The 25,953-nt window shown below is 35.1% G+C and overlaps 1 protein-coding gene across 5 annotated transcripts in view; it reads left to right on the top strand.

Moving 5' to 3' along the window:
• ANK2 (ankyrin 2) overlaps positions 1 to 25,953 on the top strand; it is a 682,786-nt gene that overhangs the window by 180,103 nt on the left and 476,730 nt on the right. For 4 of the 5 annotated variants that reach the window (XM_045469715.1, XM_045469646.1, XM_045469626.1 and 1 more), the window contains exon 2: positions 1,564 to 1,624. The exons of the other annotated variant lie outside the window; for it this stretch is intronic. In XM_045469715.1, coding sequence (XP_045325671.1) covers positions 1,604 to 1,624 — 21 coding nt within the window. In that variant the 5' untranslated portion in view covers positions 1,564 to 1,603. The remainder of the gene's footprint in view (positions 1 to 1,563; positions 1,625 to 25,953) is intronic. 5 annotated transcript variants of the gene reach the window in all.

The raw sequence follows: 25,953 nt of genomic DNA, 5'->3' as shown, positions 1-25,953 counted from the left end.
CATCTTAATCGTCCTCACTGCCATCAACTCCAGATTATTCTGCGTATCATAGTCTGTCTGCCTAATTTTATTAACTTCTATAGTGGGGATACTCAGGAAAAATTGGTGCATTTTCCTTATAGTTTTAAAAATTGTTATGTAATCAGAGAAATGTCAGAAACTTTAAAGAGCCTATAAACCCTAAAGAGAATAAACACAAAATAAAAGAGGAGGGATTAATAAGATTAATATGTATCAAAGAGAAAATGCAAGAAGAAGATCCTGTTGACAATTGAAGAAGAAAACGTATTAAATATTTAGAAATGAGCTTAGGAAAGGGTGTGCATGGACTATACAAAGAAAACTGAAATGTTTTTTTTGGGAGATGAAAGGAAATATTGAATAAGGGATGGATGAGATGGCAAACAATTGTTGTGGTTGTCAATTCATGTAATCTATTTATAGACTGAATGCCCTCCTCTTAGGCCTTATTGGACCTTAAGGAATTAAACTCAAGAAATTGATACTAAGCTTTATTTGGAAAACACATAGGCATGAATCTAAAAGTATATTCTGGAAGAAAAAGAAAAAAGAGCAACAAAGAAGGATATATCCTACCAGATATAGCAAAACACATAAATCAGCAAAAATTAGGACTGAAGATGAGTGGAGCTGAAGAGATAAAAAGAATACACACACACACACACACACACACACACACACACACACATACACACAATACACACTCATACTTAAATTATTTTTATAGAAATTTGGCAGTATTTAAAGTCATTAAAAAGATAATGGCTAACTAAATTTGCAGACCTTGAAATGACATGCATGAACTCTAGGCAGTGACATGGAAAATAATTATAAATAATAATAATTAAGAAGAAGAATACAATAGTTTATATTTACAGTGTGTTAGATATGCTAAGTTTAAAGAAGTACATACTTAACATTCATGCGAGGATTATATTTACCTGTTAAACTGAGCACATATTCATATTCATAGATTTAAAGGAGAGAGAACGTGAATTAATAAGAACAGTGTTGAGTTCAGATAGTGGAGTAAGAATGATTTTTGTTGTTCCTAAAATTCTTTTACTGTTTTCATATTGTTTTAACAATAAAAGTTTTAATATTGGTTATGTAAACTTTTATGTAGAATATGACCAAAGCATCAAAGTATTGTTTGGCATATTAAACTTGAACCAATAAAGACAGTTCTCTAGTATGAACACAAGAGTTTCATCTTGTTCACAAGTATCATGAGCATGTCAAATCTACTAATGTTGCTTAAAGTTCCCTATGATTAGATATTTTCATAATTTCTTAAATCTGTTCCTCTTATATATGCTATTTTTCCATCTTTTCACTAGCTTTGTTTGCCTACTTTTCTGGGCTCTTAAAATATTTACATATTTTTTTGTTTTGCTCTTTTGCATTTATAATAGAGTGAGTTTTCTTATAAAGTAATTTTTAAGTGCTACTACAAACCTATTTTTATTAGAAATGGAAAAACTCTTCTTAATAATAAATTAAAATGATTTCAAACTTACGTTTCCTTTTTTGTTCTTTTAGGTAAGTAACTGAACAGGGACATGAAGAACTGATATTTCAAATGACAGCCATGTTGCAAAAGGTACTTTTGGTATTTTAATATCACTGTAAAAGTAATCCTATCGAAAGATATAGAGGTTGGAAAGTAACTAAGTACAATTTTGGCAAAAATAATTTTTTATGTAAACAGATTTAAAGATGTTAGAGCTTTAATAATATTTTAATTATGAAAAATGTAATATTGTCAGTATTACAGGGGAGTAGAAAGATAAAGAGATTGATCATTTTGTCAACATATTGACTGGTGGAAAGAGGGAGGTTGGGGACCAAGTTTGGTGTAATAGACAAAAGTGAACACATTGGGATTTGTGCATCAGAGTCATCTATTTTCTCTAAGGGATTATGGTTTCTTGTCTGTTATCAAAACATTATCTCCAGGATTGCTCATCAAATTGATTGCTCTAAGCTTGTCAATAGCGCAGTTTGATTCTGGATAATTTAAATAGATTGAATCACTGTGGAGAACTCTCCAGATTCTATTTATGTAAAAAAAAATGTTTTTAAACAGAAGGGAGGGAGGAAGGGAAGAAGGAAATATTACACTTAGAGAGAAATAAAGAATATAAAAATTCTCAGTTCTGAATATCTGTCACATGCATGGTTTGTGGAAATCTGATTTTTTTAAGTCCCAAATCTCATCTAGAAGAATCTCTTTCTTCTCTAGAAGAAATTCTTAAAATATTGTAGAAACTATCATTGTCACAGGGGAAACAATTGCATTATGAATTGTTAGACGAGCTGTGTGATACCATTAACATTGGCAATCACACAAAAGACTGTGATATTTTAGATGCACTGAACCATGTATTGTCCCTTTGTACTAAATTAACAATTCATTTCAATAAGCAGAAGATACATGAGAATATCAGAAGAAGAGAAATCAACTCAAATATAAAATCACAATAAAAAAACTTCTCATTTTGCTTAAAATTTTCTGAAGGATCTTACAAATCTCAGGACAGGTGCCACTGAAGAGGCCTAATGTGAAGAGAAATTTGAAAAAAAAAATTGGGGGAACAACTTTATACTAGGAAGTTTACTTTTTTAATGATCATTTAATTAGCATACATTTTCTCTGCTTTGTGGCTATTCGTTTGTCAAATGAGATCTGGGGAATTTTATCAATACTGATAATGAGAGCACTAATCAGCTTGGGCTGTTTTTAGAAAGGGCAGATATTACCCTGTCATATTATAGTAATATGTTATGATACAATTTGCTTCACTTGAGGTATAGTGAGGCTTCCAAGTGTAAATGCCAAGTCAGCAGTTGGATTGATGAGTCTTAGAAACTCAGAGAAGAGATCTGTGGTGGATTTTGAGAATCATTGTCTCACAGTTCGTAACTAAGACCGTTGAAATAAGTAAGCCACTTTTGTAGAGACTATAGTGTGATAAAGATTTGAGGACTAACTCCAATACTTGAAAGAAAGGTGAGACTAATGAGTTGACAGAGTGTCAAATGTTACTGACAGGTCAAGAAACATGAAGGCTTCAATAAACCCATTAGATATTCCCATGTGAATGTCCTTAGTAACACTGGCAAGGGAAGTTTTGGTGAAGTAAGGACAAAAGCCAGATTGGAGGTGGATTGAGGAATAAATAGGAAGTAAGGACATGGAGTTGGCAAAAATAATAGCTCTTTGAAAAATTTGTCTCTGAATAAAAGTGGAGAGGACAGTAGCTGGACAGGGATGTTGGGATGAGAGAGAGCCTTGAACATGTTTAAATGTTCATGGGAATGGTGCAGAAGAAGGGAAGAAACGAAGGTATGGGTTTCTTGAGAATGAAGAAAGGGCTGGAGTAGGCAGTGCAGGAAAAGAGATTACCCGTACCTGGTGGGAGGATACCTACTTCAACATAACTAAGGCAGGGACAGGAGGGTGTGTACATATACAGATAAGCTCATAGACTTGGTATAATACTTATAAGGAGTATTAACCATGGTTTCTCTTTTCTCTATGAGGAAGGTATGGCCAGTGCAGTTAGGAAAGTTTTTGAGGAAAAGAGGAAAGCTGGAAATAGTGTTTGTAGAGAGTAGAAGGGGAGAGGGAAAGTTGTGTTGGAGACTAGGTTGTTAGACTAGGCTGGTATCAATGACTGAGAATTTGTAGTTTATCAGATTCTCTGAATTTTGCAGTGGTCTTAAGATTCCAATTTGTGAACTTGCCAATTCAGTCAACCTTTGTAGATTGTGATAAGCCTTAGGTGGTATAAGGATTTATTGAAACCTAATAAATGATTACCTTCTTCCATAGAATTAGGATGGAACCATATTTGAGGACATTCATCTAAGTGTGGTCATTTCCCTTAATTTTCATGAATATATACTATGTATATTTGTAAATGTACTATATGCATGAATATTATTTTCAAAAAATCAGAAATCAAAGATCTTCTGCTTCAAGGAAAGGGATCAGAAAGATAATGACTATTCTTTTTCAGGTCCTCAGTTTTGGTGTGTATTTCCTAATGACATTATTTTCATGGCAAAATTTAGGATCACTATTTGACTTTGAAGAAAAGATTCCTTTTTTTAAAATCCAAAGTTTGTGTCCTATTTGCCATGACAGAAGAGAGCCTGTTGTCCCTACTCAGGCGTCAATAGCTTGGCACATTCTTCCTCTTCTGGCGAGTATCCTTTGGATAGTCAATTAGACTGTGAAAGTATTAAGTGGGTCCAGAAGATGAAAAACTTCAGTTTGTTGACTTTGAATTGTAAGACTGTTATGTTAATATGCACATTTAACTAGAAACTCTAAATTTCCATTTCCCATTTTGATTTTTAAGAGTGTTTACTTGAGGGCATAGAGCTCTTTATTAGACTGAAGAGATCTTCTAGTTCAGGAACTTTCAAATGTTTTTTTAGCTGCAAAACCACTTTGAAAATTAAAATTTGGTATAAACAAAGATAAAAAGAGAATTGTTCTGGTTTCATTAGGCATGGGGGATCTTGGATCCACCTATAGTCACCACCTCCTTCTCATCCCACTTTTGGGTAGGTCTTCTGAGACCTCACCACTGAACCTTGGAATATTGAAAATTAAAATTCTAGGTGATCACAACTATACTGAATTTCATTAAAATATAAAAATTCTAAGATAAATGGTGGTTTGTGGATAATTTTGTTCTCTGATTAAAATAAGCAGGTTACTGCCTACTTTGACCCAAGTCATATAATTATTTTATAATGCTAATTTTAGTGATAATAGATACTAATTTTGGCCAAAGAGATTCCATAAAAACCATTTCTAACTATGTTTCAAATCTGCGGTTGAAAATGCCAGGCACTCCATTTAATTATGTTTGCTGGTCCGGATGACCAAAGTTTGTAAATGGGGAGCCCTTTGGTAAGCTCATGAATAGAACTGTTCTTTATTGTTCTTGAATGATGGACATATGACTATGGTAGAGAGGATTTAACTGCCTTGATCTTGAGCCACCATGAAAGTGTGTAAGTTACCAAGATGGTACTCTTCCATTATGGTATGACTTTGCCTAGGGCTGACAGTATTTATAGACATGGAATTGAATATTTTCGAGAGAATAACAGTACCCTGTCTAGTTGGAAACTGGAACATGGATAAAACAGATACAGTAAATGGTCAAAAGAAGGCTAAATCGGAGTATGTGAACTTGCTAACAGAATTATAAAGACAGACTAATAAAATCAATTGGGGAAGTACTAAACATATGATATGTGACACATACAATACCAAATAGTTTATTTGTGTTATTTTTAATAGTTGTAGCAACCCAGTAAAGTCGATATTATGACTTGTTTTTATATTGGATGGAACAGAGGCTCATGGAAGTTAAGTGGCTTGTCCAATTTGCACGGTAAATTACCAGCAAATGTGGTAGAGCCAAAATTTGGCTGGATCATTTTATTTCAAGACCAAAGTGGCCTAGTGAAGTCAGATCCAACAGCCTGCTGGGATTAGAAGTAGCCGAAGTTTTGAAGGGAAAGTTCAAAACTGTTAGAGACATAGCAAGAAGAGACTTGGTCCTCCATGCCAGAGAGTGCTGCCCAAGAAGTTAAATACCTCAGTGGTTCACTGAGAAAGAAGTGGCTCTGAGAGTCCAATGAGGGTTTGTGTCCTTAGAACCTACTGCCTTTTTAATTGCCTCAAACAGTCCTCCCTCTAAATAACTGTGGTGATTAGAGGACTATCTCTTCAAGGCTCAGGTCACTTGGGGCTTATGCCAAAGAGAGCTCTGAATATAGAGATCAATGGGATGAGCTCTGGCTGGCTGAGGACTCCCTGTGGTGTCCCTGACTTTGGAAGCCTGGCCCATTGTCCTTTCTTTCATTCCAAGATTCATTTCCTGGGGAAGGAGAAGGAACTCAGTTCTGGATTATGTCCCTGACATCTTCAATTCAAGTGTATATCCCTGAATCATACATTCGAATCTACACTGGTACATGAAATCTTGTTCTAGGTATAGAGAAACAAGTAACAAAAGGAAATGGGAATAATTAAAAGAGTTAAATAGGACATCATGTGAGCCAAATATAAAATTTACAGTCCTGAGTTTTTACATTTTTTTCAAGGCTTGTTTAAATATGTAGGGCTTAACTAATAATAATAATAATAATAATAATAATAATAATAATAATACAACTTTAAAAAGGGGCACTTGGGTGGCTCAGTGGGAAGAGCATGCAACTTTTGATTTCCAGATCATGAGTTTGAGTCCCATGTTGGGTGTAGAGATTACTTAAATTAAAAAAACAAAAACAACAAAAAAACCTTAAATATGTAGGGCTACTGGGAGAAAATAGCAGAGACTAATCTTTTCAGGTATTAGGAAATAGAATAACCTACATTGACATGACTATTGATAATATGTATATTTTTGCTTGCCTGTGATGTCAACATTTTTTTATACTTCAAATTGTGCCAATGTATCTGTTCATGTAAATCATATGTAATATTTGAGACATTTCCTCTGGTAATGGAGTATTGGTCCTTTGTTTTGATCAACAATTGTAACACGGTTTGCTTAAATTTAGTTAACCCCAAACTCTCAAGCTCTGTATTTTTGGGGTATTTTTTCCTGAAGAACATATATAATTGAGAGAACAATAGAATTACATTTGCGCATCTTAATCCATTTCAATGTTACCAAACCTTCAAATAAAAATGGGGGCTTTATAGTCTCTCCCTCTCAATTCTTGTGACCAGAGAAAAGAATGCTTTTTTCTTTCATTCTGTTTCCTCTTTTGTTATGTTTTGGTTTTGGTTAAAGCTGTTTACAGCTGGCATACCCCCCCCCCCCTCCTTTTTTCTGTTCTTGTGAAAAAAGGAGAAAATGAAGACTCAGTAAACCAAAGCACTACTAATGTTTCTAAGTACTACTAATATACTAAGAAAAGAACATAATTTGTGTGTGTGTGGGGGGAAGTGTTCGCTCTATGACAAATTTTCCTCTTTCACAACCGGAAATACTCCTTCACTCTGGTCAGTCTATGTACAACAGAGACTATGTAGAAAGGATTGGATCAGATAAAGTGAACAAAGCTCTAATGAACTAATTGATTACTTACTTTTTTTCAAAGCAAAATTTGCCTCCTGCTCCCATAATTCCTCCATTTAACTTGTATAAATTATAATTCTAGCAAAGCTAGTGACTATTACAGTTATTAATTGGTCACGTAATTAACCACAGGCACAACAGTAAAATTTATGTTAGTTTTGGTGGTCAACCATATCTTTAGTGTTTTAAGTTTTTGTAACAAATAAACAATAGAGTAAGCAAGTTCTTCTTGGGCTTCTCCCACCGTCTCCCCCGCCAAAAAAAAATTAACATGAATCACATCAATTTCTAATGTCTGAGGCCACATGCTTAGAGGCAAAGCATATGAGGAAAACAGGACCTTACCCTGATCTAAAGCTGAAAAAACGGATCTCACAGAAAAGAGCATGCCCTTCTTAGCATGCATCTGGCCCTTTTCATTTTGCTTTCATCAGCTGGGGCTGTTCAGTGGTGCAAAGAAAACATTGTAAAATGCTTACAGCTTTTAGAAGTGCTTCTGAACTCTTCAAATAATGGTAAGAGTTGCAAATCTTATAGGAAGAGCCTATCACAGAAAAGCTTTATTCAGCTCCACGGGGAATGGTGAACTTCAGTTACTGAGAGCTGCTCTAAAGTAAAATACTTATGATAAGGAGGTACTGGAGTATTCATTGTGGTAAAGCTTAACGGGAACAAATGTGTGTTTCATTGCATGTCTAAATCTAATATCTGTAAAGGGTGTCTGTGGCCGCCAGCAGAAAAGGAAAGAGTGAGATTTTGCAGATGGATAAAAAGGAACTTTGAATAACCAAGCTTAGGTTTTTGGCAAAAATCCAATGCACTGGGAATTCTCTAGCAAAATGGGTTGAACTTGGCAGATATACAAATATGCATATTTCTACTCAGAACAATCAAGCAAACATAGAGACTTCCAGAGGAACTAATTATCTTTGTCTTTTTTACCTTAGAAAGAGGGTCATATTTGGAAGACAATTAATTGCTAAGAGATTTTAGAAGCAACATTTAAAAAATGTTGAAAGAAAAACCTATATTTAGCCTTTTTCAAAAATGTTTTTAATACCCCTTTGTGCTCCCAAAATAATTTATCATAATTGACAGAAGCCCAAGCCATATGGGTTTATAATTTGACGGCTTGTATATTTTGCCATTTGCCTTTTGAGTAAAAGGAAAATTCTATTTCAATATCTTTTGTTTTTCTTGCTACTTATTGCTGTAGCTTTATCATTATGAAATGAATCAATGCAGTCAATTTTCTAAGTATGTATCTGTACAAGACAAACCCTGTCTACTGACTCAGATTATTTACATTACAGAAAAACAAGCTATAGAGGAATATATATGAACGTATCTCCAAAAAGTATTTTCTGGAAAACATTGCCATGTGAAAATGTACTGTATATATTGATATTAATATATAGTATATGTTTTATATTTGATCATATGCATATAAATAAATTGGGTGACGACTTGGTTTTTCAGTATAAAATATTATAGCAATTACAACTAATTTGACCCTGTGTTCTAAATTCAAATATAGGTATTTTAACTATTTTATTTAAAAAATGAAATCATACAAAATAGTAGAAAGAACTGATTTACTTAAAATGTAAATCTCTGAATTTCACATGTTGTAAATTTTTCAGTTACAATTGGGGTATTATAAAATGTTTGGGCTAAAAACAGAAAAATTAAGAGAACACTTATTTTTAAGAGTGGACTGGTAGATAGAGAGCTTTTTAAATAGAATGAATAAATTTCTATTTTCTGAGGTAGAAAGATGTCAAGGTAAGGAAAAGAAAAAGAAAAGAAGAGATAGAACACCGTGTGTGAATCTATTTCCATCATAAATATCTGTGCATAGTTCTAGAAAATATCTGAAGGATACTACACAGTTAATTGTGGTTACCTTTGGTAAATAGAACTCTGTGATTGGACACAGGAGACTTTCACTTTTATAAATGCATTTTATACTGTTTAGATCTTTTTTTCAATATGTATGTTTTCACACACACAGACACACACATATTTTTATTTAAGGCAGTATGTGTACATATTTAAAGGGCTAACACAGTGAAAAAGACTACTGGTCCTGACTTGACCAAAAGTAAATTGATCTGCTTATTTTATATCATTATTATGAGAATTATTTGGCATTACGAGTGAGGAAGGGAAGATTAGTTCTTTTTTGTTGTTGCTGTTAAATAGGAACACTAATAGCCAGAAAATGGAGCAGGTCTACTGAGACAATTAGGCTGAGAATAAATAGATCTGGTTGACTTTTGTAGAAAGTATAGAGTTAAGGTAGTGTTGTTATGAGATTAATACTGACGTAACATTGTTTCTTATTGTAAATATTGCCCTGAAAGGATTGAAATTAGGGAGTCACAAAAACATCCACATGGTAGAAAAGATTGTATGTGATAGTTAGAAAATATATGTCATTAGCCTTTGTTAGTGAGTGAAACAAAAATAGCAATTAGGTTCTCCCTCCCCCCCCCACCCCCATAATACATGTGGAATTCTGGTTATGGTCCATCGGTTTCACCTACTATAAGTCTACATTAAAATTCCATACAGCCTATATCCTTCAGGAATACGACTAATTTAAAATTTTTTATTATAGTACAGGCGTGCATAACTCTTACGCTACTGTTATAAGCTTCCTAGATTGTGTGTATATATCTATATGTATGTATCTGTGTATCCCTTTAGCTGATGAGTATTTCACATTTGATTTTTATTATTATTATTTTCTGCTTAATGAAATTTATGAGATGAAACAATTTAGTAAACTTATCAACTGTGTGAAAAGTTTAGTGAATAAACAAACTTGATTAACAAGAGACAAAAATGAAGAACAATAATGGCAAAGTAGTAGCAAACCTAAAATATCATAGAAGCACTGTATTAAGATTTTTATTTTATTTTATTGTTTATTTATTTATTTATTTATTTATTGCACCAAGAACTTGGTGAGAACTTTTTATTTTTGTCAATTTTATGTAACAACCAAATGAGAGAATTATCAATATCCACTTACCAAGTAGAAGGAGAGTGAGGAACAGAGCATTTAGAAAATCATCTCAAAGTCCAGTAATCATTTAAGAAGAGTGTGGGAGTGACACTACTTTGTCTTCTCTGGATATTGCAATAGTGTGAATAACTGTTGAGTTTCTGCCATCTACTGCAAGGCACTGGCCTAGCCCTGGTGAATTCCACCTCCACCTTGTCAGTGTTACATTTCTGTATTTCCATGGGCGCTCCTTATCATTTCTTCTCATGTGTATTGTTTGACTTAAATTTTCCTTGTGGAGAACAAAGGGATTAAAGTTATTCCAACCAAGATAACTACAACAAAGTTGAGGATTAAGCAGTTAGCCAATTCACTTGATGTCCTTTTTGTTTCAGGAGAATAAATCATGTTGCTCATCCTCTTGTATATTATGGGCATTTAATAAATGTTGCATAACTGGAGGAATGAATACATTAGGATGCTATTACAAACCTTATCAGTATACTTCATGATTCTTTTACTATAGCGAAACCAGAATCCAACTCTAGAATTTATCATTTAAGTCTTATCTATAATTTTAAAAAATGCTGGGACACCGAACAGTTCTGTAGTTCACGTAGGTTACACGGATTAGCAATCAAAAATAAAGCAGCCAAACCCACATTCCTATAAAATTAAAAAAAAAAAAATTACGTTCATTTGTTTGATGGAAACTAGAAGTGTATCTATCAGATAAGTAAGTAACAAGGGGTGGGGATTCTCCTTTTGAATTAACCATTTGATAGTGCCTTATAATCACCTACAGATTAAGATTACTTGGATGACATGGGCTCAAATATTGATGGTCTCTTAGATATATTAAATTTTGTGTGGTTCTATTACCTTTTCTCAGTGAGTGTTTGTGTAGTTGATTGGAAATGTGCTCTTGGCTAAGCCTGAGTGTATTTGAGACCAGGTCAACTGAGTGATTGACTGATCCTGTCAACAATATGATTTCTATATTTGCTTTCAAAATGTAGACACAAATGTTTGGTATTTTGTGAACAACTCAGTAATGAACGTCTTTCTATTTTAGTGCGTTTTACAAAATGTCCCATACCTAGGGGCTGTGTCTCAGCATCCCCCAAGAAAAGCCATTGGTTTTACCATATATCCTGTGAGTCATGGGTAGAAATTCAATACTTTTTTTTTTATTGTGGTAAAAACCACATAACATTATCAATATAATTTTGAACAAAGTCTAACGCTACTTTTGTACTTACTATACTGTCAATGATACCAAAAAAGAAGCTAAAGTTGTCTCTATATAATTTGTTTTGCCAAGTTATTCAGATAAAAAAAAGAAAACCAATATGTACATAAAATTTGTCAATAATTTTTTGAGTCAGCTAGAAAAATAGTTCACCTTTCTGAAGCAAGTTAGCTAAGAGCATAGTTATGTAACTACTGTACTAGCGATTATGTCATGTTAACAAATTTGGGTATGGCATTTTATGGATATGTGGGCACAGTATTTATGGCTCAGGGGAAAAAAGGCCATTTTAATGAATATTTTTTCAGTAACATAAATTTGGGAAAAAGGAGAAATCACTTATAAGGTCTAAGAATTTCCAAACAGGACTGCCCCACTAGTTCAATTGGTAGAGCATATGACTCTTAATCTTGGGGTTGTGAGTTCAAGCTCCATGATGTATCTAGACCTTAATTAAAAAAAAAAAAAAAAAGAATTTCCAAACATACTTCCTATTAAGAGATGACCAAAAACTTTGATACCTGATATAAAAGCATTGCTTTATAAGCCACTCATTTCTACTTCAGCTTCCAAGCAAAATTCCACTGGTATAATATCAAATGTAAGAAAAACCATTTAGCTGCCAATTTATTTTGAGGGGAGTGGGGAGAGGTTATATTAGGATTTTATTTTTTCTGTCCCTCTCATTTTCTTCCATGAAAAGCAATTTGTCTTTTCAGTGGGGATTCCCAAAGGACAAAAATGTATATTCTTAGAAGAGTTAACATGGAAAATATCCCACAATTCAGAGAGCTGGATAGTGGGTGGCCCATACTACGGTTTCTAGAAGACTGAATTTGTAAATAGCCTAATTTATTTTAATATTATGAAGAGCAAGTCAGCCATGTGAGCATAAGTGGAGTAGAGATAATGCATTTGTAAATTAAATACTTTCCAGTTTCTAGAAATAACTACATCCAGGAAAATATGATTTAAAAAAAAAAAATACTGGACTGGAAATCCAGTGAAGTCTCTAAGGTTTCTTCCAGATCTATAATTTCATGATATATTGTGTCAATCAATGATTGGACCAAGACATACTACATAGGCCCAGGGTTGCCTATGTAACAATAAAAGAACTATTATTAGCTTGCATAGTACTTTACATAGTTGTTCACATCTATTGTTGTTAGGTTCTTCCCATTGTAACTATTCAAATTATTTGTAACATTGGAATAATGCTGTATTAAACATTGCTTGAACTAAGTGTGTAATATTAAGTATTTATATAAAAGGCCAGTAATAGGCACTTCAATATCCTTCAGCAATATAAGCTTTTATGGCAAAATGCAGCTTGTTGTAAAGGCTTTTGAGCCATATAATTCCTTTCCCTGTTGAATAAAGTCATTATCATTCCCACTTTCTAGCAAGGTAATGAAAATACTGGGAGGATAAGAGATTTGTCCAATATAATATATCCTTAATAAAAGCTTTTAAAAATAAATACAATCCCTATCATTCTAAAAACAAAAGAGGTAAAAAGGAAGGAAAAGAGAGATGGAGGGAGAGAAAGAATGAGAAAGTGAGACTTCAGTATATCATAGGAGCACTTTATCAAGTCAGTATTAATCCTTTATAATATAAATGGCATATTATAGGGTTGGAACATTGATTTTTTTATTTTGTGCTTTTTACCTATTTTCCTAAAACTGTGTTTTTTATTAGAATTATTTTTATTAGAATGTATTTCAAAATAATACATTTTGAAAAATATATATTCTTGAATTTTTCCCCAGTTAGATTATGGATTCTATAGGAGGTCAAGACCTTGAATTGTCTAATTGCTTTAAAATTCACTTCAGGGTGCCTGAGTGGCTCAGTCGGTTAAGCATCCAACTCTTGATCTTGGCTCACTCAGATCATGATCTCACAGTTCCTGGGTTTAGCCCTGCATTGGGCTCTGCTGACAGCACTGAGCCTGCTTAGGATCCTGTCTGTCTCCCTCTCTCTCTGCTTCTCCTCTGCTTGCTCTCTATCTCGCTCTCAAAATAAAATAAATAAATAAACTTAAAAACAAACAAAAAATCTCTTCATCTGTCCTCTGTCCTCTTCATCTGTATTGACCTCTTCTGTAAATTTGTTAGACATGTATCATAAAGTTGTACAGATATACTATTTTTGTCTAGTAAGTTGAAAGTCCTACTTGGAAACCATAAAGAAATTGTAATACAGTACCTATAGTGGAGTTTGAAAAGAAGTTCAAACGTATAAAAATGGGACAGTTTGCTATGAAATTTAGCTATAATTGCATCTTCAAGATATGTTTTAGGTATAATTGCATCTTCAAGATATTTTTTCTCCATTTATGTTTTATGTTAGGGATCATTTCACAGATGTTCACCCTGTGTTCTTTTCAATTGAAATGTTTGATTGCAATACCAGCTGACATCTTTAGTGCTTACTTTCTGCTAAGGACCTCAGGTGCATCATACTTGGAGGTATAGTTTTATTATTTTGTGCTTTTTATATTTTGTATTTTGCATTTTGTAGAAGTGGAAGTTGAGGTGAACATAGCTATATAACTTGTCACATGAATTGTGGCATAGCTAAGCTTCCAACCTACCCCCGTCTGATTTCAAAACTCATGATTTTACTCATGAAATCAAACTGTCTCAATATATAGAAAACTGTTACATGTACACATAATGATGAAATGTTCATTTGTGTTACCGTTATTGCATACAGTTATTTACAGAGTCATCATATGGTAAAGTTAGATATGATTGCATAAGCTATCTAATGTGGACTACAAAATGATTTTTTCCATACCTGCTTGCTTTTCTTTCTGTGAGCTGAGGGAGAAAAGGTCCAAGCACATGTGTATGGAGACTGAGAAGGAATGGTACATGCTATTTCCTAAAATTTAGAGATGGAAGGGGCTTTAGAGAACTAGTTCAACTCCTGTTATTTATTTATTTATTTATTTATTTATTTATTTATTTATTTATTTATTATTCTCAAGTTAGTTAGCATACAGTGTAGCCTTGGCTTTAGGAGTAGAACCCAATGATTCATGACTTACATATATCACCCAGTGCTTAGCCAAACAAGTGCTCTTCTTAATGCCCATCACCCATTTAGCCCACCCCACCCCAATCAACCTTCAGTTAATTCTCTGTATTTAAGTCTCTTATGGTTTGCCTCCCTCTCTGTTTTTATCTTATTTTTCTTTCCATTCCCCTGTGATCATCTGTTTTCTCAAATTCCACGTATGAGTGAAAACATATGATATCTGTCTTTCTCTGACTGACTTATTTCACTTAGCATAATACCCTCCAGTTCCATCCACGTTGTTGCAAATGGCAAGATCTCATTCTTTTCATCACTGAGTACTAGTCCATTGTATGTATGTATGTATATATATATATATATATATATATATATATATATATATATACCACATTTTCTTAATCCATTCATCTCAACTCCTGATTTGAATTCTTGTCTCACGATTGAAGTGATAGTCTAGGTAAGAACATAATGTTTCCTTCATTGGAGGAAAAATTTGTTGAGAATACATGAACATGTGAATTTGAAGATGAATTCTACTCTTGGAAACCTTAAGGCAACACAGTCTAATATTAATGGTAATGACTGGTGCCTCTGAATCCCAATGACTGCTGCTTTCTTCTAAATAGTTACTGGAAAATATATCTAGAGTAAAGTTTGTGGCTAAATTTAGGGTTCATATTTTCTGATTTCCCCAAGATAATAAGTCTTTGACTTCTACTGAATTGAACTGAGTTATAGTAATTAGATTTTGATTTCTTCTCTAGTTATTATTGCTCTCTCCACTTCCTTGTGTGTTTTCTAGAGAGAACTCCTTCGGAGCAAGAGCCTTCTCTGCTTTCTTAGCCTCAGTATCCTCAGTGAAACACTGGGAGAGTTCAGTAAACATCCTGGGATACACATACAAATGATAAATGCCGAACCTGATCTAATGAAAGAAATCCTTACTGAGAACATAAGACCTGATAGGGCAATAAGACTCAAAAGAGATGTTTTTTTTAAGGATAAGTTAAAATTCTCAAAGAAAAATACAGGATGGAGTGTGTCTTGCATAATATTTTGGGGTTTTAAAAACTTGTAACAAGATGCTATGAATTATTTTTCAGTTTGTGTTGGGTTTCAATTTTGTGTTTGCTTTTGCTATTTAGGCTTTGCAATTTGGTTTGTAGGCACATGACTTTGCTTAGTGTAACTAGTAAGTATAAGTATACTTAGTATAACAGTTGCCTATTATCACCGAATTTGATATCTAGAATATCAAAGATTAATATATGCAAATTTTTTTCTTTCCTCCTACTTTTTAATGTTTTTAATTGAATTTAGATATTTCATTGAGGAAGCTGATGTGTGTGATTCATTAAGACAAGAAAGTTATTCTTAAATTATCTACTAAACATGTTTGTTTTAGAGATCAAACAATACTTTTAGCTCATGGACTCTAAATGTTATAATTTCTGAATTAATAAACCAGTCACGTGAATCCCTAGTATTTTTGTGTTCTGATGCAGTTTTGCAAAGAAAACGGGTTAACATTAAACCCAATAGTTTATGAATATACATAATAAAAATCTGCTTTCGATTTGGTTATTGAAGGTTAATGCAGTAAATGTACAATTGCATCTTTATCATTGAGCAGGTCTGTGAGCTTCAGTAATGGAAAATTAGAAGAATGTGGGGTTATTTATCAAAGTCATCTTTGATATACATTATAATTATATACCTAAGCTATCATTATGAAGCAGAGGAAATTGATCTATAAAGACTTGATGAATAACTAATGCATAAATTAGATTTTCCACCTTTAATCTGTTAAATATTTACGCACTTCAATGAAATATCTGTAGTTTATGCATATTTTGTGGCATATTTGGATAGCAATGTGACTGAGAGTGAAAGTGTCAACATTCACTAAAACTATAATCTCTTTCATGGTCAAGATTGAGTCACTTTCATTTTTCCGTTTCTAGCACAAAGCCTGACACATTAAAAAAGTAAAAAGCGAAAATCTTGATTACACATTTGTCAGGTTGAGCAAATAAATGATTACTTATGAGAAGATCTTCAACTATTATCATAGTATCAGGATTTTCATTCAATGTATTTTAATGAATAATTCAGTGATCCAATTTCCTATCTTCTTACTATATACAAAGTACTATGAAAAACACTTCTGGGACGCCAGGCTGGCTCAGTCGGTAGAGTGTGTGGCTTTTGATCTTGGGGTCGAGTTTGAGTCCCACGTTGGGTGTAGAAATTACAAAATAAAATCTTTAAAAAAAAACAAGAAAAGCACGTCTATGGAATTAACATGACTTAAACAGGACCTTGCTTTTAAGGAATTTGTACTCAAAATGGGAATATATAGTGACAACTTAATTCCAAAGCTATGGGAACAGAGAGGAGGCAAGACTTGAGCAAAGGCCCATTGGCGTTCTGGCAAGAAGTAAGAGTGTGTGCAAAGGTACAGCAGTGTGTGGAATATGCCACTTCCAGAACATCCAGTAATTTGGGGTTGCTACAGCTCAGAGTTTGTGCACAAGGTAGGTTTGAGTAGGAGGCTCAAGGGTCACACAGCTGCTTTCAACGACCTTATTTCTGCCAAAGCACCAAGCACCACCACAGAACTCCTCACAATCTCTTTAGTGATGTCCCTTTTGAAATTTTTCTTTTTTAATGTTTATTTATTTTTGAGAGAGACAGAGTGTGAGTGGGGGAGGGGCAGAGGGAGAGAGGGAGACACAGAATCTGAAGCAGGCTCCAGGGTCTGAGCTGCCGGCACAGAGCTTGACGCAGGGCTCCGTCTCATGAACTGCGAGATCATGACCTGAGCCGAAGCTGGACACTTAACCGGCAGAGCCACCCAGGCACCCCAGTGATGTCCCTTTTGAATCCAAACCCAGTTGCCATATTATATTATATCCAGGTCAATTCTACAAGCTTTCCATGCTCCCAGCTTCCAATGTGGTTTCTTACTTTTCTATTTTAGATTTTGCTTCTCAACTTTAGATCTGATAGTGAAGCAACATCCTGTCTTCCACCACCAACACTGCCATGGGTGACACTCCTGTTGTTGGTACTGTTTGTTCCATCATATTGGAGGTAAAATTGGAAAAATATAAAGGGTGGGGCTCAAATCACAAGGGACTTTTCTTCCACATGTTACATGTGGAGAGTCCTCTGAGAAAGATGTAGCCTTAGCAATAAACTCCAGCTATTTGGTTGTTATGATATATTATTAGATGATCTAGATCTTGGGGAATTCATCATGGTTTTACACTGAATCCTGACTTTATAGCCCAGGAACTAAGTTTGTCAGCACATCAAGCAATTTCTTTTTTTTTTTTTAAATTTGTTTTTTTCAACGTTTATTTATTTTTGGGACAGAGAGAGACAGAGCATGAACGGGGGAGGGGCAGAGAGAGAGGGAGACACAGAATGGGAAACAGGCTCCAGGCTCCGAGCCATCAGCCCAGAGCCCGACGCGGGGCTCGAACTCACGGACCGCAAGATCGTGACCTGGCCGAAGTCGGACGCTTAACCGACTGCGCCACCCAGGCGCCCCTCATCAAGCAATTTCTTAAGGTGAATTCATATTAACTGACCTTGTAGAAAGTTAAGTAAAACAGAATTCCAATGTATTGTCACATAAGGTGTGTAGGGTCAACATGAGTGTGGTATTCTAACTTTATAGGCAAATAAAATTATATGGGAACAGATATTAACCAGAAGGTTTCTTGCATGAAAGAGGAGATAAATTTATAATTTGATTGTCAATGGCATCGGCCTAGTATCCCAAGGCACCATCTGCATTAAGGGGACTATCTGGGGATGCCTGGGGTGGATCAGTGTTGAATGTCTGAGTTCAGCTCAGGTCATGATCTCATGGTTCATGAGTTTGTGACTGTCAGCTGTCAGCATGGAGCCCACTTCGGATCCTCTGTCCCCCTTTCTCTCTGCCCCTCTCCTACTCGCACCCTCTCTCTCAAAAATAAATAAAACATTAACAGCAAAGACAGGACTATTTGGCTACTAGGATTGGAACGTAGGAGATGTGGGGCTTGTGGATCACTTCCCTTGCTTGGATTGGCTTGATGACTCTCAATATCTCTCCTCCCTGAATCTGTTTAATTGTGAGTCCAGTGATGCCCAGGCCCTCCTCTGGTCAGATCACTCTTTTGACTACCAGTATCTTCAGAAGGTGTATAGGTTTTATTTTATGGGCCATCTCTGACGGATTGGATGTGGCTGCCTGGAGCAGTTTTGAGAAGGACTCTGAGATTCAGACAAGCTCAGTGGGCTAGAGTACCTGGGAGGTTGTACTAGAAGACTGCACTCGGCTAGGGAGGAATGGAAATAATTCACTGGATTTTCCTTCCTTTCGTGAGTAGTTCAGATTGTGTAGAGCACCTGAAAGAGCATAAGCAGGAAAGTGGCATCAACAGGTTTTCACTTAGAGAAGGACAAGATCACGTCAAATCAGGTCACCTGCCCAGATTCGTCGTACTCAGCATCGCTCTGGGTGTCAGCTATCTGACCGGGGGTGGCTGAGAAGTATGGCAGCAACATTTAATTCCAGACACTGGTTTTCTATGGTTGCTTTCTCTGTGGCTGATGTATTTCTTGTCCAAGTGAGTATTACTTTCTCTGTCTGAAGAACGAGGAGAAATAGATATAAAAAAAATCTTTGTTTTGTTGCGCAGAATTGAGGGAGTTTTTAAATTCAGTCAAGACTCCTTAAGTATAAAGCAGAAAATTCTTGCTTAATTACTCGGTAATGGCTGATTCAAAGATCAGGGCATCATGTTGTATTAATGAAATCTTCTTGTGCCTTTTTGTTTGAACACTACCTAGTATTATTCAGACTTTTCTGCTAAGTGCTTTTAATGCTTACCACCATAATTCTGTGCTCACATCTAAAGACTTGTAGTTTTGTTTGTTGTTTATTTCATAAATAAACAGAATCAATTTGATAAGAGACTTTGATTGATAGTCACTTTCATCAGTTTTGCTGTAGGTGGGGTTAGGCAGTCCATGACTATAGCCTGAGTTGGGTGTATACCTCACTAATAGAGTTATGAACTTTTCTTGAACAGCATTTTTTTTTTCCGGGAAACAGACTTTTTAATGACTAGAGTCTCATTTTCCTGTTAAAGATTATTTTTAAAATATTACATATAAGGCACTATGTTTAGGGATATAATTTATTTTAAGATGTGGTTATTTTTCCAAGTAACTATAAATGAGTGTACTTGGGACTTTTATGAACCAGATGCTTTTTATGTGCTAGACACTTTGTGGATGTAATTTTGCATCCCCATGTCTAATCTTTGAAGGAGCATTATTAATATTTTCTTTTGCAATATACATTATAAGGAACAGAGGTCAAATAATTTGTTTGAGTTAGGCAGCTAAAAGCGATGTTTAAATGATGTTTGAACCCTTGTATTTGAACCCACGTCTGTTTTAATGACACAGCCTACAGTCATTATAACTACATAGGACCATATGTGAGGGAATACAGTTTGCAAAATACATTAATTTGAGTGTTATTGGTGCTGTTTTCCCCCAAAGGATTCTGTAGGGCATAATTCAATTGATAGTATTTACATTCTCTCTCAAAACCTCTTGACCTGAAAATTATGCCACATTCTAACACATAAAATCAAAAAGCATGGCAATAATATTAATGATACTACCTACCATCTCCTTAGTATTTTGCATTTTATATCTCTGTTGTTTGGCATACCAACAGGATTATGGGTTTTGGACTGCAAATAATTTTTTGAAACCTTTAATTTTCATGCTAATTTCGTTTTGCTTTTGAAAAATTGTTAAAAGTTTTCCCATGGCCATTTATTTTCCTATGTCCCCACCTGTTTGTTTACTTGGCTGTTGTTTACTAGGCTGGCTCTAAAACTAGGATTCGTGTTTGCATATCATCATTTCTGCATGGTTGTTGAAATTCTCTATGTTGTTCATCAGAGGTGGCAATATACTCTGCTTTAATGAACCCTTGATCACGTAGACTCTCTACTGAATTTCCATTTAATAATGGAAATAATTTCCATAAATACAAAATTATTCCACTTTGTATTTAATAATAAAAATTTATTTCTCATTTTCTACATGCAAAACCTTTTAGGGCTACAGTGGAGGTCTTCATTTCTTAATAGGAATTTTTCAGTATACTGGAATGTGCATATTAATATTATCCTCAAGACTTAGCTCTACATTGAAAATTGGCAGAAGCATCTATTCATAGGTGACAACAAGGACTTGTAGCAGCTCTATGGAGTAGGGAATAGCATTAAGGAAGTCATTATTTTTCTGTTTATACTTCCATTAGCTTTAGTTGGGTTTCATTTCTTTAATGCGTATGTTTTAATTTATACGCATTAACTACGTTTTAAAAGTGGCATTTTATTTTATTTCTTTTTCAAGTTTTTACTTAAATTCTAGCTAGTTAACGTATAATATAACATTGGTTTCAGGAGTACAATTTAGTGATTCATCACTTACATGTAACACCCAGTGCTCATCACAACAGGTGCCCTCCTTAATGCCCATCGCCCATTTAGCCCATCCCCACCCACCTCCCTCCATCAACCCTCAGTTTGTTTTCTATACTTAAGAATCTCTTATGGCTTGCTTCCCTCTCTTCCCCCACCCCCCTCTTTCCCTATGTTCATCTATTTTGTTTCTTAAGTTCCACATATGAGTGAAATCATGTGGTATTTGTCTTTCTCTGACTTATTTTGCTTAGCATAATACACTCTAGCTCCATCCATGTCACTGCGAAAAAGGTGATATTTTAAAAACAAGTTTAAAAACTTAACATAAGCTCACTCATTGCTGGTCATTAACGTTGGTTGAAGTCCAAACTTTCAGATGAGGAAATAGAACAATTAGTTTATTTTATGAGGGTCAACGGAGGATAATTAGTATATATACTAATTTTAATACACTTATTTTAATATATGTTGAAATATTTTAATACACCTAGATCCTAACAATTTGAGTTGCATAGCGCTTTTAATATTCTCTTTACTTTTCCTAAGACAAACAAAATTAGTGTATGACTACATCTAATTCCCTTAGCAAAAAAGTAGAAAATTTATAAACTGGTATTTTGTCAATACTTCTGTAATAGGGAATAGTAGTCCTGTTTGTTTTAGTGTACTAAGTGTCTTGCTAATGCTTGCAAATGTAGCTAAGTGAGGTCAAATCAAAGTTCCAGTTGGAAAATACAAAAGTGAACTTGAAATGCATTGTAATGTCTGCTATTAATGAAGGTTGAACATCCTAGTGAGAAAATTATTTATTTTGTCTAGACAAGAATAAATATCACTTTAATCAATCTGTTAATCTGCCTATAGTTTAACTCATGCGGCTACTAATAAAATTTACCATATTTCATAGTGAATAATAAATTATAGAATTTTAGGTCCTTGAAAGGGCCCTGACAGGTCATTTGAACCAACGATCTTATTTTAAGTACAGTAGACGTACAGGCTCTTCCCCTGGCCGGTTAGCGGCAAAGCAAGATGCAGCACTCCCGTCACCTGCCTCTAAGCCCAGAATATTTTTCACCACACTACACTGCCTCTGACCTATATGGTAGGTGATATCCACTCAGCTTTTTATAAGATACAGAATTGGTCTGCACTTCCCATATTGAGGACACTCCACTCATTTTTCTTCTCACAAATATTTATAAAATATCGTGTGCTGGCATATTAGTAGTTGCGGATAGGTTGTCGGGTGAGAGACACGACATTTGAGTGGGAAATGACAATGTATACAGATAGTCTTCCCATAGCCAAACAGAACGTGTTCCCTATTGGAAAGCAATAGTTAAGACATAATACATGTTCCCAAATATTACATACATAGGCAGAGGATATAGAGTGTAACACTAATGAGATAAGATGCATTTTATTTTTTTTAAGATCTCTGCTTTCAAAATCTGAACAAAGTAAAACAGTCTTCAAGGATTTGGGGTTAATAACAATTATATTTTATTTTCAGTTATAACTAATGTAATTTCAGCATTAATATTTTAGATTTCCTTGGATTTTGACAAGATTTACCATATTGGTTGTATACAAGTAGTGTACAAATTGGCACAGAGAAGCCATTTATTAGCTTTCTTTCTTCATAGATATATGTATACAGAGTATGTATGTATATACATATATATGTATAGTTATATGTATGGATGGATTTTAATACTACCATCAAAGACAGTCTGTTCTTTTTGGTTTTTTTTTTTCCTTTTTTTTTTTTTAATATATGAAATTTATTGTCAAATTGGTTTCCATACAACACCCAGTGCTCATCCCCAAAGGTGCCCTCCTCAATACCCATCACCCACCCTCCCCTACCTCCCACCCCCCATCAACCCTTAGTTTGTTCTCAGTTTTTAAGAGTCTCTTACGCTTTGGCTCTCTCCCACTCTAACCTCTTTTTTTTTTTTTTTCTTCCCCTCCCCCATGGTCTTCCGTTAAGTTTCTCAGGATCCACATAAGAGTGAAACCATATGGTATCTGTCTTTCTCTGTATGGCTTATTTCACTTAGCATCACACTCTCCAGTTCCATCCATGTTGCTACAAAAGGCCATATTTCATTTTTTCTCATTGCCACGTAGTATTCCATTGTGTATATAAACCACAATTTCTTTATCCATTCATCAGTTGATGGACATTTAGGCTCTTTCCATAATTTGGCTATTGTTGAGAGTGCTGCTATAAACATTGGGGTACAAGTGCCCCTATGCATCAGTACTCCTGTATCCCTTGGATAAATTCCTAGCAGTGCTATTGCTGGGTCATAGGGTAGGTCTATTTTTAATTTTCTGAGGAACCTCCACACTGCTTTCCAGTGCGGCTGCACCAGTCTGTTCTTTTTGAAAAAATATTTATTTATTTATTCTTTCTTTCTTTTTTAAATGTTTATTTTTTCTTGAGTGAGAGACAGAGCACGGACATGAACAGGGGAGGAGCAGAGAGATACAGAGACACAAAATCAGAAGCAAGCTCCAGGCTCCAAGCTGTCAGCACAGAGCCCGATGTGAGGCTCAAACTCACAAACCGTGAGATCATGACCCGAGCCGAAGTCAGGTGCTTAACCAACTGAGCCACGCAGGTGCCCCTTTATTTTTAAATTTTTTAAAGTTTATTTATTCTGAGAGAGAGAGAGAGAGAGAGGCTCGAGCAGGGGAGGGGCAGAGAGTGAAGCAGAGAGAATCCTAAGCAGGGTCCACACTGACAGCAGAGCCCCGATGTGGGGGGGGGGCCTCGATACCATAAACCATGAGATCATGACCTAAGCCAAGATCAAGAGTCTGATGCTTAACCGACTGAGCCACCCAGAAGTCCCTGCTCTATTCTTGTTAATTGAATTGTCATGTTTACTTTGTAGATTTGCTTTAATTCTGGCTATCCCTTATTGCACACACACATACCTAATGATCAAGAATTTCTCATTCCACCCATACTCCCTCCTTTTCTGTTTAATATTACTTTAAATGCCCCACATAACGTTGTGAAATTTTATATTTAGAAATCCAACCACAAATTAAAACTTTGGCTTGCATAACTCAGGGATTTCTGGCTAAGAAATATTCAGAGAATCCTATTTATTTAAATACATCATGTTAGCAAAGTGGTTTCAATGGCGATTGGTCCAAATGAGTAATTCTATGTATTATTTTCTTATGAGAATATTTTCTGCATTTGGTTTCTTAAATTCTTTGTATAGTTGCTATTTGTTATATGCTCTGATACAGAGGTACAGTAATGTATTTTCAGAAAGCAAGACACCATTTGTCATTTTTATCAAATTTTTAAGAGTGAATTTGAGATATAGTTCCACTTGTTTGCATTTTTCCATTTGTTCTTGTGTTTAATTAAATGTTTGTTACCATGGCAGCTAAGAAGAATTGATCACTTGTTTCTTGTCAGATGTCAAACATCATGAGCTCCTGTGTGTCAGGCTTAGAACTCACAGCAATTCAGTTCTAGTTCATTTGTCCTTGAATACATGTACCTGCGAACTGGCACCTGACCAGCAGCAGAGGGAGTAGAACTCTGGGCTGGACGTCAGAAGACTCGCGTGCACTATCCAGTTCCAGTGCTATTTAATCTTGTGACCTTGAACAACTGACCAACATTTCTGGGCCTCAGTTTCCCAAGTTGTTAAATGAAGAAGCAGGACTGAATAATTTTTAAGGTTTTTTTTAGTTCAAATATTATAAATAATGAAATCATAGGGCTACTCTGATTGATCTTGGGAGTGTTTGTATGCATCAATCTCTAGTACCCTTGGTTCCCTTTAACTGGATAGTTGGAGAGGGAAGAGTGGTTCTTATCTTTGGGAGTTTTGAGAAGAGAAAGAAATTCTTGAGTAGATCTGTATTGGGCAGCACCTGAGTCAGCTTGTACTAACCTCTGTACTTTTCTTGAGTGATTGTCTAGTCCTCTTTTTCATGGAGTCCAAGGGTTCTAGATGAATTCATGATGCCACATTCAGTTTTGCGACTGGGTTCTTTACCATCTCTATGAGCCATACATAAGATAAAAGATTAATATTATTTATCTTAAATTTAGTATTCCTTGTCAGTGTTCACCAACTATGAAATCATGTTCAACTAACTTAGCCCAACTAGGATGTATGTTGGCAAACTTTGAAGTGTTCTCAATTGATGTTCTGTAGCAAAGTGATACAAAGAATCGAAAGATAACTTGATTTAATGACACTTGAGTAGGAAAAACTCACTTCTTCACCTGTGTGTCTCTCCTTTACTACTCACACAGAACATTTCACTTGATACCTCTAGTCACGAAATGTGTGTGGGGTTTTCCCATACCAAGAAGTTCTGTGACACTAGCTACGTGTTCTATAATTTACCTTAAATTGGATATTCTTTACCTGCAAATACGGTTAGATCCCCCAGATTAAGGCCTAGTCTTGCAAGACTGCCCCATCCTCTCAGATGCTAATGGCAAGCCCAGGTTGTTACCAGTGCTTCTGACCTACCAACTAGAAATTGGACATTTTCATAATTCTTTCCTCTGGTTCAATGATTATGTTAGAGCAGCTCATAGAACTCAGGAAAACAGTGTACTTACTGTTTACTGGTTTATTCTAAAAGGAGATATAAAGGACACAGATGAACATCCAGATGGAAGAGATGTATAGGGCAAGGTATGTGGGACGAGGCATGAAATTCCATGCTGTCTCCCAGTGTTCCACTCTCCCGGTGCCTCCATGTGTTCACCAACCCAGAAGTTCTCTGAACCCCCTACTTTGGGGATTTTTATGGAAGCTTCATCATGTGGGCGTGATCCATCATTAACTCCATTTCTAGCCCTTCTCCCCAGTCTCTGAAAATTGAGACTGAAAATTCCAAGCTTTTGGATTTTTCCAAAAGTCCTCATTCACGAACCCAGTCCTCATCCACAGTCCCACCAAGATCCAGGATCACCTTTTCAGAACA

This window comes from Leopardus geoffroyi, chromosome B1 (genome assembly GCF_018350155.1).
Source record: "Leopardus geoffroyi isolate Oge1 chromosome B1, O.geoffroyi_Oge1_pat1.0, whole genome shotgun sequence".
Classification (NCBI taxonomy): domain Eukaryota; kingdom Metazoa; phylum Chordata; class Mammalia; order Carnivora; family Felidae; genus Leopardus; species Leopardus geoffroyi.
Note: the sequence above shows the minus strand (reverse complement) of the source record. Positions and strands in the feature narration are given on the sequence as shown.